Source organism: Brachycentrus maculatus, unplaced genomic scaffold (assembly GCF_059751285.1).
Source record: "Brachycentrus maculatus isolate JH-2025_06_01 unplaced genomic scaffold, ASM5975128v1 h1tg000203l, whole genome shotgun sequence".
Classification (NCBI taxonomy): Eukaryota; Metazoa; Arthropoda; class Insecta; order Trichoptera; family Brachycentridae; genus Brachycentrus; species Brachycentrus maculatus.
In genome coordinates this window covers 942,371-959,722 of record NW_028280954.1, presented here as the reverse complement: position 1 = coordinate 959,722, position 17,352 = coordinate 942,371, and the positions used below count along the sequence as shown (strand labels likewise).

Below are 17,352 nucleotides of genomic sequence, written 5' to 3'. Positions count from 1 at the left end.
AACCAGTTAGGTTTGTGGGTCCAAAAGAAAATATCTAATTTTTTCAAGCTCCAATCAAAATGTGAAATTTTTAAATTATTACTTCGGTACCTTAATAAAAACACCTAAAATAAAGAGCATTTTTATAAACCTAAATTCACTTTTTTCCCTCATTTTTCTCAAAACACACAGTAATCCGAACAATTTCCTAATCCGAACGACTCACTGCACGATTTACATTCGGATTAGCGAGCTGGCACTGTACTTACTTCTGCATGTCGACAAATCAGTGATGGGAGATTGAATCAAAAGAGTGATAAAAACTAGGTACCTACTTAGAATGATTTGAGGAATATGTTTTGAGTAAGCTTAACAATTCACCTTTACAAAAAAAAAGTTAAATCTTCAAATCATAAGTGGAAAAAAAATGGAAAGAGATGAGCTTTCTCTTACGGTGCTAAAAACTTCCACATGCAACGGTGATATGTATTTTGTACACCATATGAAAATGTGCTCTAAAAACAGGAAAAATGTGAATATTCTTAAATGTTGCTTTTATTGACCTTAGTTGAGGTTGAAACGCGACAATTTTGTAATGTTAGCTCTGGTTAGTAACTAAAAAAAAAAATACAACGCAATTAGCCGCCATAGCTGGCGTAGCGGCCAATCCACCCAAAGGACGACTTGCGCACCACTAAAAGGAGATTGGCGGAAACATTATGATGCCGCGTGCGCGTGTGCGCAAAGCACGGCATGTACGCACACACTGAGAAACATCTGTGTATTGATGATTCTATGCGTGATTTTATCGCAAGTTATTTATTTCCATCGCTGCAAATGAATAACTTTATATTATAATACTTTAATGTAATATGTAATTGTATTACAGAGGAATACAAAAATTTGTGTCAGCTGTGGTCCCATGGTTAGTGTTGCGGACTCTCGAGTCACAGTTCCGGGTTCGAACCGACTCTACCACAATTTGATACCTATTTTTAATAAGGAGCCGCTTAGGCTCACAGAAATAGTATGAAATTGAAGTATTTTTATAAATAATAAAAACACAATTTTTTTTAAAAATGGGTTTGCTGCCACGAGCGCATTAACGCGCTTTCCAATTCCGTACTCGTCAGGCCGGCCATACAAAGTGAACTCTCTTTTGAGCTTGTCGCGAGCCAATATCGAATCCAATTGCAATATTTTTTTATTAGAATATATACAAACATCTATTAGGAAGATCAAGAAATACTAAAATATTTTGATATACCGATATTATCATGTTACAGTTATCTTTCTAAAAGCTTTCACATTTTTGTTGAAAAAATTCCCCGTATCTATTAAGGTGGAGACTGACCGGAGCATTTCGTCGTAACATCGCTCGCGGCGAGCATCACCGAGCATACGAAACTATGGATGGAGCGCTCGGCTCGCTGTACTGACTGCCTGAATGCTCGCATCGTAGCATGTTACGTTACGACGAAATTCTCCGGTCAGTCTTCACCCTATGTGAATATCTTATGTGGAATTGTAGTAAATACATATCACCGGGAGGGGAAGGTTGGGCTGGTCCGCGGGGGTATGTGGGTAGTGGGCTCACCATAACTAGATCTGGTCATGGGCGCGGCGGGCACGGCGGCGGGCTGCGCGGGCGCGGCGGGCGCGGGCGGCAGCGCGGAGGCGCCGGGCATGGGGTCGTCCGTGTTCTGCCGCAGGATGGTCCAGTCAAACGTGTAGTCGTACTGGTGGTTCAGCGTGCGGAACAGGATGCGGAACAGCTGACAACACACAACGACCAAACATAAGTCACCAGCGGGCACAACCACTGAGGGCGGACACCTAAAACTTTGCGATAGATACCTCCTCCTTCTGTGCGTGTCATGTCAGGTCCCCCTGACGTCAACTATTTAATTATTTAATTAGATTGGCAGTGACAGAGGGATATGGAAAGCTTTTAACCTGTTAACCGGGCGGTCCGCTGTCCAATTACGCAATTTGTAACGGGCGCGAATACTGATTCACTCCGTGTCTTAAATTCATGTTGAGACATGTATGGATGACTAAAACCTTTGTTGTTTGATAAATATACGTCCATATATATAATATAATAAACATATATTTCACGGACGTATTCATATGTCCTACCCGTACCTGATATTGTTTGCGTTTGACGTATTTATGCGTCCCGCCCGGTTGACAGGTTAAGGATACAATTATGTTTCACATTTTCTATAAATTTCACAACTTAATTTTAAAAAAAATAATGATTGCTGTGCAAGGGAAGGTCTGTCAGAAAGCCTAGATACTTCTGTATCAGGTTGGTGGGACAGCTTTCAGTGTCGGCTTTCAATATCACAAGGAGTAATTGTCCTTGTCTCGGGCAGCTCTAGGGTCCTGATCCCCGTATATTTGAGGCCAGGAGATCTGCCTTCTGCCCACACCTCATACTCTCTATTTTGCTTTTTATTATTAGGTGACCTGGCAAGAGTAAGCATTTAGGCATCAGCAGACTCAAAAAAGATGTTCCGACGACATAGCAACCGTGGGGGGTAGAAATTAATACATAAAATAATGTATCCACCGACAAGACTTATCTTGTCTGACATATCGCTCACTCCTTCTAACAATGTCACATATAAAAAAATTTGATTTTTCAGGAGAACGTTTTTAAAGTTTAAAAATATAATAAATAAATATCAAGCCACTTACTGAACTTTTTACTGTGCAACAGATCTTTATAGGTAAAACCTGAAGGTTTTTTCTCCATTTGAAAAATATTTAATATATTCAAAAAAATAATTAAACAATACCCTTTCTTCAAAATGCAAAAATAACACTTTCTGCCCTGTAGCGGGTAAATATTATGTTAAAAATATGCCTCTTTAGCCCCAGCTAATATAGTACATTTTAGTACATCCCAATATAGTACATTTTTCTGGGCATTCCGAAAACATGCACAACTGAAAATTGACAATTTATGATTTATGATGTTCTTGAAAGGAGTGAGCGATATTCATTCATGGGCATAATAGTGAATATTACACAGTGCATGAAATTATGGTAACAGGTTGTAAGCCCCGCAAATACGCTTGTTTATTTTTAACTGGTGGATTAGTCACACCCATGACTGGCACACACCTTGCGTGAGCAAAATCGTGACAAATTGCAAGAAACGATTCGACTTTGAGCCTTCACATTTCGCCCACTCCTTTCAAGAACGTCATAAATCAAAAAACTTGATTTTTCAGGAGACCGTTTTTAAAGATTAAAAATATAATACAATGTTTTAAAAATAAATATCTAGCCACTTATTGAACTTTTTACTACGCAACAGATCTTTTTAGGTAAAACCTGAAGATTTTTTCTCCATTTGAAAAATATTTAGTTTATTTAAAAAAATAATTAAACAATACTTTTTCTTCATAATGCAAAAACAACACTTTCTGCCATGTAGCGGGTAAATATTAAGTTAAAAATATGCCTCTTTTTCTGGGATATAGTACATTTTCTGGGCATTCCGAAAATATGCTCAACTGAAAATTGACGATTTTCGATTTATGACGTTCTTGAAAGGAGTGAGCGATTTGGGTTATACCCACAAGTTCATCTTTATCCAACTGATAGCAGCGGAATGATTATCTCAAATTGATAACGACAATCTCCGAGTCACAATCGGAATATTGATCCATCAATAGCTGGTCAGATGACTAACAGGTGAAAAATGTATTCTTCTCCGTCTTAATCCTCATTGCTGAGGGTTGTGACCCTTGCAGAAGCAATGACTCTTCTCCAGTTATCCCTTGACTGCGCTGCACGTAGCGCTCCAACCACTGAGGTGCCTGCTGCTGCCTTAATGTATACAAATGTATACATATTCATAAATAGTGTTAGTGTCGGATTGTGGTCCCGTGGTAAGTGTCGTGGACTCTCGAGTCAGAGTTTCTGGGTTCTAAGCCACTCTACCATAATTTGATTCTTCTTCAAACCCTTATCTGCACCCCAATGGTGCATGGGACACTGCATCGTACAAACGCAGTGTTATCTTGATCATTAACACATGAAGGAAAGGTGATTAGCCTCCGCTTCAGGTACCAATCCAGGGTAATATTGAATAAATATTAGAGTGAACAAATCACTTATATTTATTTAACCCCCCCCTGGGAATCGAACCCGGGTCCTCCCGAACGGTAGCCGAGCGTGCTGACCATTACACTACGGAGGCGGACAATTTGATACCTATATTAAATAATGAGCCGCTTAGGCTCACAGAAATAGTATGAAATTGAAGTTTATTTTGTAAATAATAAAAACACAAATATTTTTTTTTTTATAATGAAATAATTTAAAGTAAAACTCACTTGTCTTAGATACATGTAATCTGGCGCCTCCTCGAAGGACAGTCCTCTGGTGTAATTTAAATACATTGCAAACTCTGCAGGCACTCCCTGTAAATAGTTAGACAAATATATAACAAACTAAAACACAGATAAGAGTCTAGATTCTTGAAGCCAGACAGTTGCGGATCTATCGGAGGGCCGACCTCGGGTGATTGGACTGTGCGGGCATTGCGGAATACGCAAGCCATAATAAAAGAATAAAAGCTCATCTTTTAACACACTTCGGGCGGGAAAGGTATTTCAAACCGTTGGGTGGATTGATGCTTAACAGCGGGAAGGGTATTTTCACCTTCTGCGCTGGCCTCATTTCAAAGACAGAAAAGATGGAATAATCCAAAAATATTATATACCAATCTCTTTGTTAAGGTCTTACTAAATCTACGTATTTATCAAATTGCGATGCAAGTCTTCTTTTTATTTCTTATTGTCCTAACCTAAGTGGCGGTTGAATCCATTACAAAACCATGACATATGGCAGTGTTTCAAAAACTTTTTCTATTCAAGGTACATGTACCAAATTAAGAAATTTCAGTGGTGCATATTTACCATAGTATGTTTAATGCCAAATGTGAGCCTACTTAACTGAGCACACGGGCAATCAAAATTTGGAGCAATTGTGTTATTTTCACAAAACTAGACTTTTTCCGCGGCACACCATCTTATCACCGCAGTACACCCAGTATGCCGCAGCACACACTTTGCGAAACAATGACATATGGTATCACGATAGTTACAATATTATTAAACAAAGTAATAAATATGTAATCTTCAAAATTGCCGTAAAAACAGCAATGCGGTACCTTTATTATAACAAAAACTTGCAATTAAATGTTAGTATTCAATATATTATTTTTGTCCGCCTCCGTAGTGTAATGGTCAGCACGCTAGGCTACCGTTCTGGAGGTCCCGGGTTCGATTCCCATGGGGGGGTCAGATAAATATATGTGATTTTTTCACAATAATATTTATTCAATATTACCCTGGACTGGTATCTGAAGCGGAGGGCTGATCACCTTTTCTTCGTGTGTTTACGATCAAGATAACACTGCGTGTATCTGATGCAGTGCCCTATGCACCATTGAGGTGAGGATAAGGGTTTAGTAAAAATAAAAAAATTGTGAGATGGAAAAATTGTGAAGTATTTGTTAGTTTGTCAACTCTCGGAATGAGCGTTCAGTGCACAGCGAGGAGACTGGGGGACTCACCCTACACAACACCTCTACGGGGGTGGACATTTTCTTTTCGCTGATTCTTTCATACTTCTGTCGTTTTGTTGCGGCTCTAAGTCCTTGCCACGGTAATGTTCCTCTGCAAAAATACATTCCAACATTTAATATCGTTAGTTTTAATTTTCACATGTAGATGAAAACATCTGTAAGTTTTCGAAAATTGTGTATAATAAAAATAAAACTCACTAAGTGGTTTATCACAATTCGCTCACTCCTTTCAACAACGTCATATATAAACAAAAAATTATATTTCAGGAGATCGTTTTTAAAGTTTAAAAATATAACAAAATGTATTAAAAATAAATATCAAGCCACTTATTGGACTTTTTAGCGTGCAACAGATCTTTTTAGGTAAATCCTGAATGTTTTTCCTCCATTTGAAAAATATTGAGTATATTTTAAAAAATTATTAAACAATACTTTTTCTACAAAATGCAAAAAAAACAATTTCTGTCCTGTGGCGGGTAAATATTATGTTAAAAATATGCCGCTTTTGCTGGGATATAGTACATTTTCTGGGCATTCCGAAAACATGCACAACTGAAAATTGACAATTTTTTATAAATGACGTTGTTGAAAGGAGTGAGCGAAGTGTTTAATTTTAAAAAAATAATTAAATATCACCTTACGTTTTCAGGTCAATCGAGATAAGCCAAGTGATATTTTTTTAGTGCTTTCATAACATCATGGTTACATTAACGCAGAGACCAACACTTTACTCCAAGGTATTTATTTAGACAGGAATATTGAAAGCTTTAAAATGTATATTCACAGTAAAATCAAGATACAATTTTGTTTCACATTTTCTATAAATTTCATAACTTAAGTTTTGAATATTGAAAGCATTAACTTTGTGGATCATATTGTTATATTATTTTGAGAAATAAAAAGTCTTTGTTTTTTGATCCACTCACATTTTTATTAACCATTTCATTCATAACTAGTTCATCAAACAAAAACAAAAAATTACTTTGCAAGAGAAGGTCTGTCAGAAAGCCTTTATGCTTCTGTATCAGATCTGGGAATACGGTGGGACAGCTTTCAATATATATGGCATGCCGATAAACAACCACAAACTTTTCAAAATTATAATGAACCACACACTATTGGGTATGTCCAAATCCTTTTTCATGAGCTCCAGATTTGTGAAGGATATGGACACCCCTAAAAATTGTTTAAATTATAAATAAAACACTTGTTTTTTACCACTTAAGTATTATACTGTTAGGATTAGTTTCGGAAACTTCCATCCACAGGTCTGAATATAAAGTAAAGCATTAATAAGAATGCTTTAGTTTATATGCAAACCCGTAGATGGAATGGCACTAGTAGTTATGGCATGTTCAGACGAATGAAATATTCGTTTAAAAATCCCATAACTAGGCGAAACAATTGACATAAAATTTTATTAATTATGTGTTTTTTTAAAAATATAATACAACTTAGTAGACTCAAAAAATCAGTGTTTGATTTTTAACATTTAATAAATCGGTAGTGTAATGGCAAAGGGGTATTTCTGTAAAATTTTTCATTTTCTAATTTCATTCCACAAAATGTCTAAAATACGTATTCCATAATCTAGCAAAAGGATATAGCAGTACTTGTAACACTAATTTAGTTTTTTTAAGATATGTACATATGCCATCCAAATAAAATATTTAATTTCGCAAGTTTGTTTTTGCTCTCCCGTAAAATTTGGTCTGAGACAGATATACCCCTTTGCTTTTACACTAGCGATATATAGTTATAATTCCGTGCGGGCGTACCTGTTGAAGTACATGAGTACGTAGCCGAGTGACTCCATGTCGTCCCTTCTGGACTGCTCTATGCCGAGATGTGCGTTGATGGATGCGTACCGCGCCGTGCCTGCAAGGAGAGCGCATGAGTACAGGTTCGGGGGTTGGGGGGTGGGGGAGGCCGAGCGCGAGTGATCACCTACCCGTGAGGCTCTTGTCCTCTCTGTAGGAGATGTGGAAGCGCGTGCGAGAGTCGCGGAACTTCTTGGCCAGCCCGAAGTCGATGAGGTAGAGCTTGTTGCAGTGCCGCCCGATGCCCATGAGGAAGTTGTCTGGCTTTATGTCGCGGTGGATGAAGTTTTTGCAGTGCAGGTACTCTATGCGGCCTATCATCTGGTCTGGAAAGGTAAACGTTCGTATAATAACTAGGAATCTCAAAAACCTACAATGGACTTTGCAATTATTAGAGAAAATATTTAATTTTTTAAATTTTACTTGGTAAATACTACAATTTCTTAAAATACATTGTGATATGTATTTTGATGCATTCCGTATAATTTTTTAAGCTAAATCTAAATTTAACCTTTACTGGTCCAAATTCGAATCTCATTTGACATCGATTTGTTGCTCTTAGGTCCAATGTCGGATGTTATTTGACATTTTTTTTATCATTAGTATTATTAGTTTAAATTCCAAGCTTACATTTTTGTCACTCGTATCTATTACAACTGTATGTGGAGCAGAGAAAAGATTTTTTTCCAATTGGAATGTAACTGTCTACCTAGAGTTTTTTTTTTTAATTTTGGGGGACCGGAAAGGGTTAAGAGTTGTGTCCTTAAAACGTTGAAGGATAAAGAGGAGGTATGAGCTGTTTATATATATTTTTTCCAGTAGGAACATGGACAATAGGGGGGAGGCTTTAGTCATTCTCATATTGTTAGTTACGGGTTTATAATATTATTCAGAATTTTGTCAATTTCTATTGCTTCAAAATGTTGGAGTTTACGACTTTATATTAATATTTTTTAAAATTTTGTTATTGTTATTGTTATTGTTATATGTGTGATTGTCATCATGTTTATCAAGTAAAACTTAAATATGAAAAGATATTACCAAGTGCCAGCCTAATTAATTAATAAAAAAAATATTTAGTACAACCCATTAGAGGTTCTAGGCAAACTACATGGTCATGAATCTATATTTAAAAAATAGGATGGAGGGAGGGCTTTGTAACTGAACAATATTTGTAAAAAGAAATATACCATTTCCATTTGGAGTCACTTACCAACTAACATGAGAACTGTTTTTATAGTAAACCGTCTTGAACAGAAGTTGAACAAGTCTTCTAAACTGGGTCCTAGCAGATCCATCACGAGCACATTGTGGTCCCTTTCTTGTCCAAACCATCTGCAACAAACCACACCAAATTATTATTCACTCACTTTCCGGTATACAGCAACTATCCGGTATAAAGCAAGAATCCGGTATATGGTAAACATCCGGTATATAGCAAGAATCCGGTATATGACAATTATCCAGTATATGGCAACTGTCCCACACAAGCTGCATTGTATTGCAAAAAAAAACTAATATTAAGAAAAAGAGCTAATATTAGATGTCAAGTTGAAGAAAATAACTGTTTTATTTGGTATATGAATTATATTATGAAATATTTCAATAATCAATAATCTTTGATTTTATCTTTCAACCACCTTTTTTAAAAATCTAGTTATTAAAACAAACTGTGTACTGGGTTAAACTAAAATTTCAACTTCAAATTTAAAATTAAAACTTAAATTTGTTTATTTAAAAAATATATATTCCCAAAAAATTTTTAAATCAAACTTTAAAAAAAATCTATATTTTACATTTGTTTTATACAATTAATACTAATAAAATACGTATTTTTTATTATTAATAAATATCTCTATTTAAAATAATTTTAATATTAAAAAACACTGACGCACAGTCACACCCTACTCCCAAATCACAAGAAACTCCATTTAATTCCGAGTTTCATAACATGAAACACAGTAATGAATCCGAATTTTAAAAAAATAGGTCAATCACAAAATTAGGATTTATTTCGCCACACGCCCGTCGGCTAAGGGTTAACGACGCTGTCATAGTGATCGTCACAATTTTAGAACGGTAAATACTTACGATAAATATGAGTAAATGTGTTTTAATACACAGCGAAAAGATAATTTGAGTAAATAAATTATTTCCCGGAAATAATGATTGCGTCGTACAAGAATAATCATAATGGCAAATCAAGAAAGATTTCTCGAGTCTGGATAGCTAGCTAGCTAGCTAGGTAGGTAAGTAGGTACCCAAATGACGCATTAAGAATGCGATAAAATGGATCTTTGTCAGACGGGAGGAATATGTAATTTAACATACTCAACCTATAAAGGATTGTATTAGACTCGTGAAGTGTTTATAACAGCCGATATAATTAATATTTTCATTCATCATTTTCTTTTGGAAAATTCGCCATCGAAAAAACGTTATTTTCGTAAGTTGACAATGAATGACGTCACAGAAACGACGGAGTTATTTAAATATTGGTAACATTGCTAAATTAATGGCGGCTCTATTTGTTGGTGTCTATGGTCCATTTTATTATTATTATTTTAGATTTTATTATAATTTTTTTAGATATGGAAAATTTGTATTAAATTTATATCAATTTATTGCATCTATCGGAAAAATATCACAGCTTTACACAATTTACTTTTTGCGGAAACGAAATTGGTTTATTCTACTTTGTTTTTTTCGTTTCTCTTTAAGTATATATTTTAATAACTTAATTTTTTGTAGTATTATAACTTATGTAAGATATAAATGATCATATAATTCTAAATATGGATGTATTACAAGAAAAAACCATAATATAAAACGAAATTGTATGCATAACCCTATAGGAATCCCTAACGTACTGTCCAAAATATTTCTTGATACTTTTATAAATCATGACGTCAGATCAGACGGATTCTAAATCCGATATATCAGGTTCTGGTAGCCAAAGGGTTGAGTTTCCCCCTAAAGCTAAGCAATAAAGAGTTTTGACTGGAGGGTCGCACTATCAACAGACTATTAACCCCGGCTTGCGCTCATTACACTACAAATCGCGTGAATTGTATCGGAAATCGTAGCGCACGCAGCAAGATATCGTCACAAATTCGCATTGTAAAAATAAACGCGTAAATAGCGTAATGGAGCTAAACGGGACGGGAATAATAATACAGTAAAGCCTCGATATAACGGACCAAAAATTCGGTAAAATGTAAAAAAAAAAAAAGTCCTGCACGGGTTACTACTAACAGGATATTGATGATGGTCAGGTCACGAGTCGGAATAATCATTGTGTACGAATGAGATGAGTGAATGTGGAAGAGGCGAATATTGTTTGCAAAGTAAGATTGGTGCGGTTTCATATTCTCTCTGCCTACCACCCCTCCGGGGAACCGGCGCGATGGTTAGGATGTAACAGACAAAAATCCGGTCAAATACAAAAAAATTAAAACGTCCTATTACTATTATTATAATTCATTCATTCGAACCCTTATCCGCACCCGGATGGTGCATAGGGCACTGCATCATATAAACGCAGTGTTATCTTGATCGTTAACACACGAAGAAAAGGTGATCAGTCCTCCGCTTCAGGTACCAGTCTAAGGTAATATTGAATAAATATTAGAGTGAAAAAATCATATATTATTGGACCCCCCTCTGGGAATCGAACCCGGGACCTGCAGAACGGTAGCCGAGCGCGCTGACCATTACACTACGGAGGCGGACAACCTTATTATAATTCACATGGTTAAATTCAAGTGTCACGGCATGTAAAATTTTTTTAGCAGCCATGATAATCACGTCACACGTCTAGCACTAAAATTTGAGATATAATGGCGTCCGGTTCGTAGACTGCACCTAGTCGGAGCAACAACAACACTGCCAGAAGTGAAGTTATCAGTGGTAAGATCACATCTCGACGATCTAATAACATTTTTTTACTGTTCCGCAGATAACGAAGTTCAACAAAATTATAGGCAAAAACAGCAAACTTCAAAAGTGTTCAACAAAACTTGATTACTTTTTAAAGAAGGATTACCGAAAGCAAGCGCGTCGATATCAAACAGCAACATCACTTCACGACGAGTGTCCGAAGACAATAAATATATTTTCTTTAATGTTTTGTATTGTTTTTAAAAGAAAAGTAACTAAGTTAACATTTAGACCCGAAGATGGAAGCATAGCTTCCGAAACTAGTCGTCATAAAATAAACTCAAGTAGTAAAAAACAAGTGTTTTTCTTTTAAAAAGTTCATCATGTCTTACCCACAGTGAATGCCGAAACAATAAACGGAATATATTAGTGTTGTTTATTTATCCGTTATATCGAGGTTTTACTGTACAACGGGACAGCATCGCATGCGCGAGCGTAGTTTTGAATCAAAGCGCGCGAATAAATTCATTAATTATGTTATAATATTAACTGCGTGATTTGCAAAAAATAAAATAAAAAACAAAAGGACGCAGAACGTAAAAATCGTCGCTAGTTCGTGACCCTAGAATACATATCAACCGTAAAAATTACCATGGTAAAATGACGATTCAAGGGAAAAAACTATGTCCCTGTTTTACAGTACCTTATGTACCGTAGAACGGGGCTACTTGAACTTTGAATTGTTACTTGAGCCCAGTACAATTTTTTTTATTTAGATCTGTATTTGGTCTACAATAATAAACGTATCGACATGATGCATTGTTTCACTGACAGGTGACACTTATTGTCCCGATACGTCCATCATTGTAGACCAAATACAGATTTAAATCTCTATTTTGTACTGGGCTCAAGTAACACATCAAAGTTCAAGTAGCCCCATTCTACGGTACCTTTATTTTTTTGTAGTCGTACATACTATGGAGGCAAAATAAGTTATCTACACTACATAGCTAAAGCGTCAACTTCCGTATGGAATCCCAGCCCAGGATTGGACAAATGATTCCACCGATTTGATGACAATGTAAACACTGCATTTGTGCCTACGAACGTACCACATGTCGGGTACGTGTATGTTGTACAAAATAATGTCACCCGATGGACGCGTACTATCTACGATTTGCATTATGCACCGGATTGAAATACGTCACGAAATGCACATAGTGATGGGAAACTGCATCGACTGCATTAGGATTGAGGTCACCCAGTAAAGAAGCCGAACGACTTCTGCTTCGATTTTGCTAACTAACCATCACGCCGCTTCCCCGCAGGGGCAGGCAGAGAGAATAGAACGCCACACCATTTTCATTCATCATTTTCTTTTGGAAAATTCGCCTTCGTAAATACGTTGTTTTCGTAAGTTGGTAATGAATGACGTCACAGAAAGGATGGACTTATTTTAGTATTGGTAAATTATTAGCTCTATTTGTTGATGTCTATGGTCCACCCTCCCAACCCCCCTCCCATCATATTTGCATAACACAAATGGTAGTGTAGTGGTAAACAAACAATCCACACTACTTCTATTACAGCTCTATAAACCATATGACGTGATGTAAAACGTTCGATGACGGAAATTTGATGACGTACGCGAACGCACGTTTTTCGTTTTATTCAAATATCTAAAGTTTAAACCTTAATATCTCCCTTAGTTCTCTACAGATTTAAATAAGAATGTTATCGATAGTCTTGTGATTTTTCATATTAATTTATTAGCCAATAAACCAACATCGTGACAAAAATCTATTGTCTGAAAGTATAGTACAGGAGAAGTCTGCATAGTACGAGATCGAATTGGCGATTTCGAGCATATTGCTGCTAAATTTAACCGTCACCTATAGAGGTGGCGCGTTAGATTTCTATGAAATTATCGTCAAACGTGTATTGGTCGGCCGCTGGAATGCGGCACACTATCCTATGCACACAGCGCTCGAGGTATTTGTCAACAGAAATCACATGTGCGTCTGTATCATTGCATACGCGACACTACATACGCAGGTTGCTATTAAAGTTTTGAGATAGAAATACGAGTAAAAACAAATATTCATTTTATATATTGAATGTTAAAGTCAAACACTGATTTTTTGAGTCTAGTATTTTATTGTTATATTTTTATTATTATTTTTTATTATAACCCTTATCCGCACCTAATGGTGCATAGGGCACTGCATCAAATTGACGCAGTGTTATCTTGATCATTACTTACATGAAGGCAAGGTGATCACTCTTGCACTTCAGGAACCAGTCCAGGGTAATATTAAATAAATATTACAGTGTTAAATCACTAATATTTATTTTCAACCCCCCCTGGGAATCGAACCCGGGACCACCAGCACGGTAGCTAAACACGCTGACCATTACACCACGGAGGCATTTTATTGTTAAAGACACAAAAATTATAATTGTGACAATTGTTTCGTTTTAAGTTTTGTACAGACGTTCTAGGTGGAACTGCATTTTATAGAATAAAATAACAATTAAGTAACTTTTTCCACATGAATTTTATTTGACCTTACAACATAGAATTTTGTCTAGCCTCACAACAGTCTGATGATGTCGGTGACGACGAAACTCGGTTGCTAGTCAAATAAAATTCAAGTGGAAAAAAATACATGGTTGTTATTTTATTCTACAATTGTTTCGCCTGGTTATGGCATTTTGAACATTTATGTTATACTTTTTTTTCAATACAAAAACAGTGTTTTATGCAACAACAAAAATCAGTTATGTCAAATGTTACCTAGGTTTAAAGAAAATTAAGTTATGATTTATCGTATATTGGGCCGTAAGTTGGCGTTTACTTGTTGAATTGCATCGTTTAACGATAGCAACACTTGAAAGTTCAAGTGGAATGTGCAGCCTTCAGAGATTAGATGGCCCACGCCATTACCTCCGCGATGTAAACAAAACCGATATGTAATCCTGTCCCCGTCTCGCTCCCTCGCGCACGCCCGACGCGGAGAGTGAAGGGGACGGGCGATTCTGCAATACGCTAATAATTAGCGACGCCCATTATGGAGTGGCTAGTGGGTGAAAAAGGACCGATTGAAAAGTCAAATTTCGTGGCTGCAAGCGAGCGACCTTGCGGGAAACCTCTTCGTAAATGGTATTTCGTCGTCTGCAGACTTGGCGCGTTGTATCAAGACGCGAGTGATCAACAATTTAAGGCACCTTAATCAATAGCCCGCAAATTAATTTTCTTTAAACCCAGGTGTAACATTTGACGTAATGGATCATAGTCAGACGAGAGGAATATCAAATTTAACATACTCAACCTATAAAGGATTGTATTAGACTCGTGAAGTGTTTATAACACCCGATATAATCAATATTTTAACTCATCATTTTATTTTGGAAAATTCGCTTTCGTAAATACGTTGTTTTCGCGAGTTGGTAATGAATGACTTGACAGAAACGATGGACTTATTTTAATATTGGTAAGATGGCTAAATTATTGGCGGCTCTATTTGCTGATGTCTATGTAAGTCTCGCTCCAAGCACAAGAGCTTAGTCTCTTTATTGGAGAGAACAGTTTAACTAATATTAAGATAGTAAATGTCAAGAAAATTATATACATAGTTTAAAAAAATCTTGTTAACTATATATGTAAAAAATAAAATAATTATGTTGAATCTTACAGATTTTCTGTTACTCTACACCATGGGTCGGCAACCTGCGGCCCGCGGGCCGCATGCGGCCCGCGAGACATCTTGGTGCGGCCCGCGAGATTCTCGCCGCAACGCACATGACGGACGATATTATACACAATCGAGTGAAAGGAAGCGAGAAAGGGACCGAAGGGAATCTCATTGATTTTATTAAATACAATAAATGTCGTTAAAATATACACTTAGCGTTTTATTTTTAAAACTAAAATATTTGTGCATAAATATTGTATGTATACCTACTGCAAGTGCAGCCCGCACTGATCCCCATGAAAAATATTTGGCCCTTTTACAACAAAAGGTTGCCGACCCATGCTCTACACCATCGTTCCACCGCGTGTGTGCCGCGGCACACTGGTGTACCGTGGTGATTAGTTGGTGTGCTTGGTGATTAGTGGTGTGGTTGGTGTGCGGAAAAAACGTCTAGTTTTGAGAACATAACAAAATTGCTCCAAATTTAGATTACCTTAGTGCTCACATTTGGCAATATCGTGGTCGAACAGGAGAAAGTGACCAACTAACAAAACGTAAAATGTTCAGGAGGACCATTTAAATCCCTTTTGCTTGGCAATAAAATAAACATCAATGCAGTTAATCACAATTGACAAGTCAATATATTATACTTCCAAGTTTTAAAATCCTTAAGCTAGTAAGATACGAAATAGTCAATGATCACATTTTTGTAAAAAATGTACTTGGTCACTTTCTCCTGGATGACTACGATATGTTAAATATGTTACCTAAATATGGTAAATATGCACCTCTGAATTTTCTGAATTTGGTAGGTCGCTCACTCCTTTCAAGAACGTCAAAATCGTCATTAAATCAAAAAATCTTCAATTTTCAATTGTGCATGTTTGCGGAATGCCCAGAAAATGTACTATATCCCAGCAAAAGCGACATATTTTTAACATAATATTTACCCGCTACAGGGCAGAAAGTGTTGTTTTTGCATTTTGAAGAAAAGGTATTGATTAATTATTTTTTGAAATATACAAAATATTTTTTAAATTGAGAAAAAACCTTCAGGTTTTACCTAAAAAGATCTTTTACACAGTAAAAGTTCAGTGAGTGGCTTGATATTTATTTTTATTACATTGTATTATATTTCAAAACTTTAAAAACGTTCTACTGAAAAATCAGGTTTTTTGATTTATGACGTTCTTGAAAGGAGTGAGCGAGGTGTACCTTGAATAAAAAAGGTTTGCGGAACACCACTCTGCACGACGCATCGTGAAAATGCGCTTTTCGTAATAGGTTTCGTTTCATTCAATGATAAATATTATTGTATTTATTAAACTTTCTTGTACATAATATAATATGTAGGCTGACGGGATTATAACTACACACAAATCGATATCTTGCAACCAACAAAATAGAGAGGTAATTGTTGGTCAAGGTCAGTACTATATACGGTTTGAAAGCAGTGGGCAGATAGTGCGTGTACACACTCCTTTCAACAACGTCATATATAAAAAAAACTTGATTTTTCAAGAGATCATTTTTAAAGTAAAAATATTATACAATTTATTAAAAATAAATATCAATCCACTTATTGAACTTTTTACTGTGCAACAGATCTATTTAGGTAAAACATGAATGTTTTTTCACCATTTGAAAAATATTATGTTTATTTAAGAAATAATTAAACAATACCCTTTCTTCAAAACGCAAAAACAACAATTTCTGCCCTGTAGCGGGTAAATATTAAGTTTAAAATATTCCGCTTTTGCTGGGGTATAGTACATTTTCTGGGCATTCCGAAAACATGCACAACTGAAAATTGACGATTTTTGATATATGACGTGCTTGAAAGGAGTGAGCGACATAAGAGATTGCAGTATGAACGATTGAACAAATTACAATATTTTGAAGATGTTCAAATACTTGTTCTCAAATCTGTGTTTTTCCCACTTGGGAACTATTTTTACATGTTGACATCAACAAAGATGAAGAAGATATGAAAGTCTGGGTATGTACAAGAATTTGGACATTATTGAGTTATTCTTACATTTTGACAAGTCAACACAATGGGTATTTACAAGAATTTGGACATAAGAAACCCCAGATTTGTGAACGTGCTTATTTGCGGATTGCTGCTGGCAGGTGTAGTGCTCTTTACAGTGACAAACGAGGAAAGAAGCTCCGGCTCCCTTGCACGTGTGTAAAGTGATCACTTAAACCAGCCTATGACGGTCGTAAGCCCTATAAATGCCCGGAATTCCATATTCTTCTTCATCTTTGTTGAGATGTCAAGATATAATTTAAATTATTTAAAAAAAAACTATTGTAACAGTATTGAATAAAATTTTAAAAATATATATTTCTGTTTCGATTCAGT

General features: G+C 36.0%; 1 protein-coding gene across 4 annotated transcripts in view; it reads right to left on the bottom strand.

The window, feature by feature from the left end:
• Positions 1-17,352, bottom strand: part of CkIalpha (Casein kinase Ialpha) — a 44,460-nt gene that overhangs the window by 6,317 nt on the left and 20,791 nt on the right. For all 4 annotated transcript variants that reach the window (XM_088263816.1, XM_088263815.1, XM_088263814.1 and 1 more), the window contains exons 3-8: positions 8,624-8,745; positions 7,542-7,736; positions 7,369-7,468; positions 5,579-5,681; positions 4,335-4,421; positions 1,577-1,754 (exon numbers count right to left, since the gene is read on the bottom strand). In XM_088263816.1, coding sequence (XP_088119942.1) covers positions 1,577-1,754; positions 4,335-4,421; positions 5,579-5,681; positions 7,369-7,468; positions 7,542-7,736; positions 8,624-8,745 — 785 coding nt within the window. The remainder of the gene's footprint in view (positions 1-1,576; positions 1,755-4,334; positions 4,422-5,578; positions 5,682-7,368; positions 7,469-7,541; positions 7,737-8,623; positions 8,746-17,352) is intronic.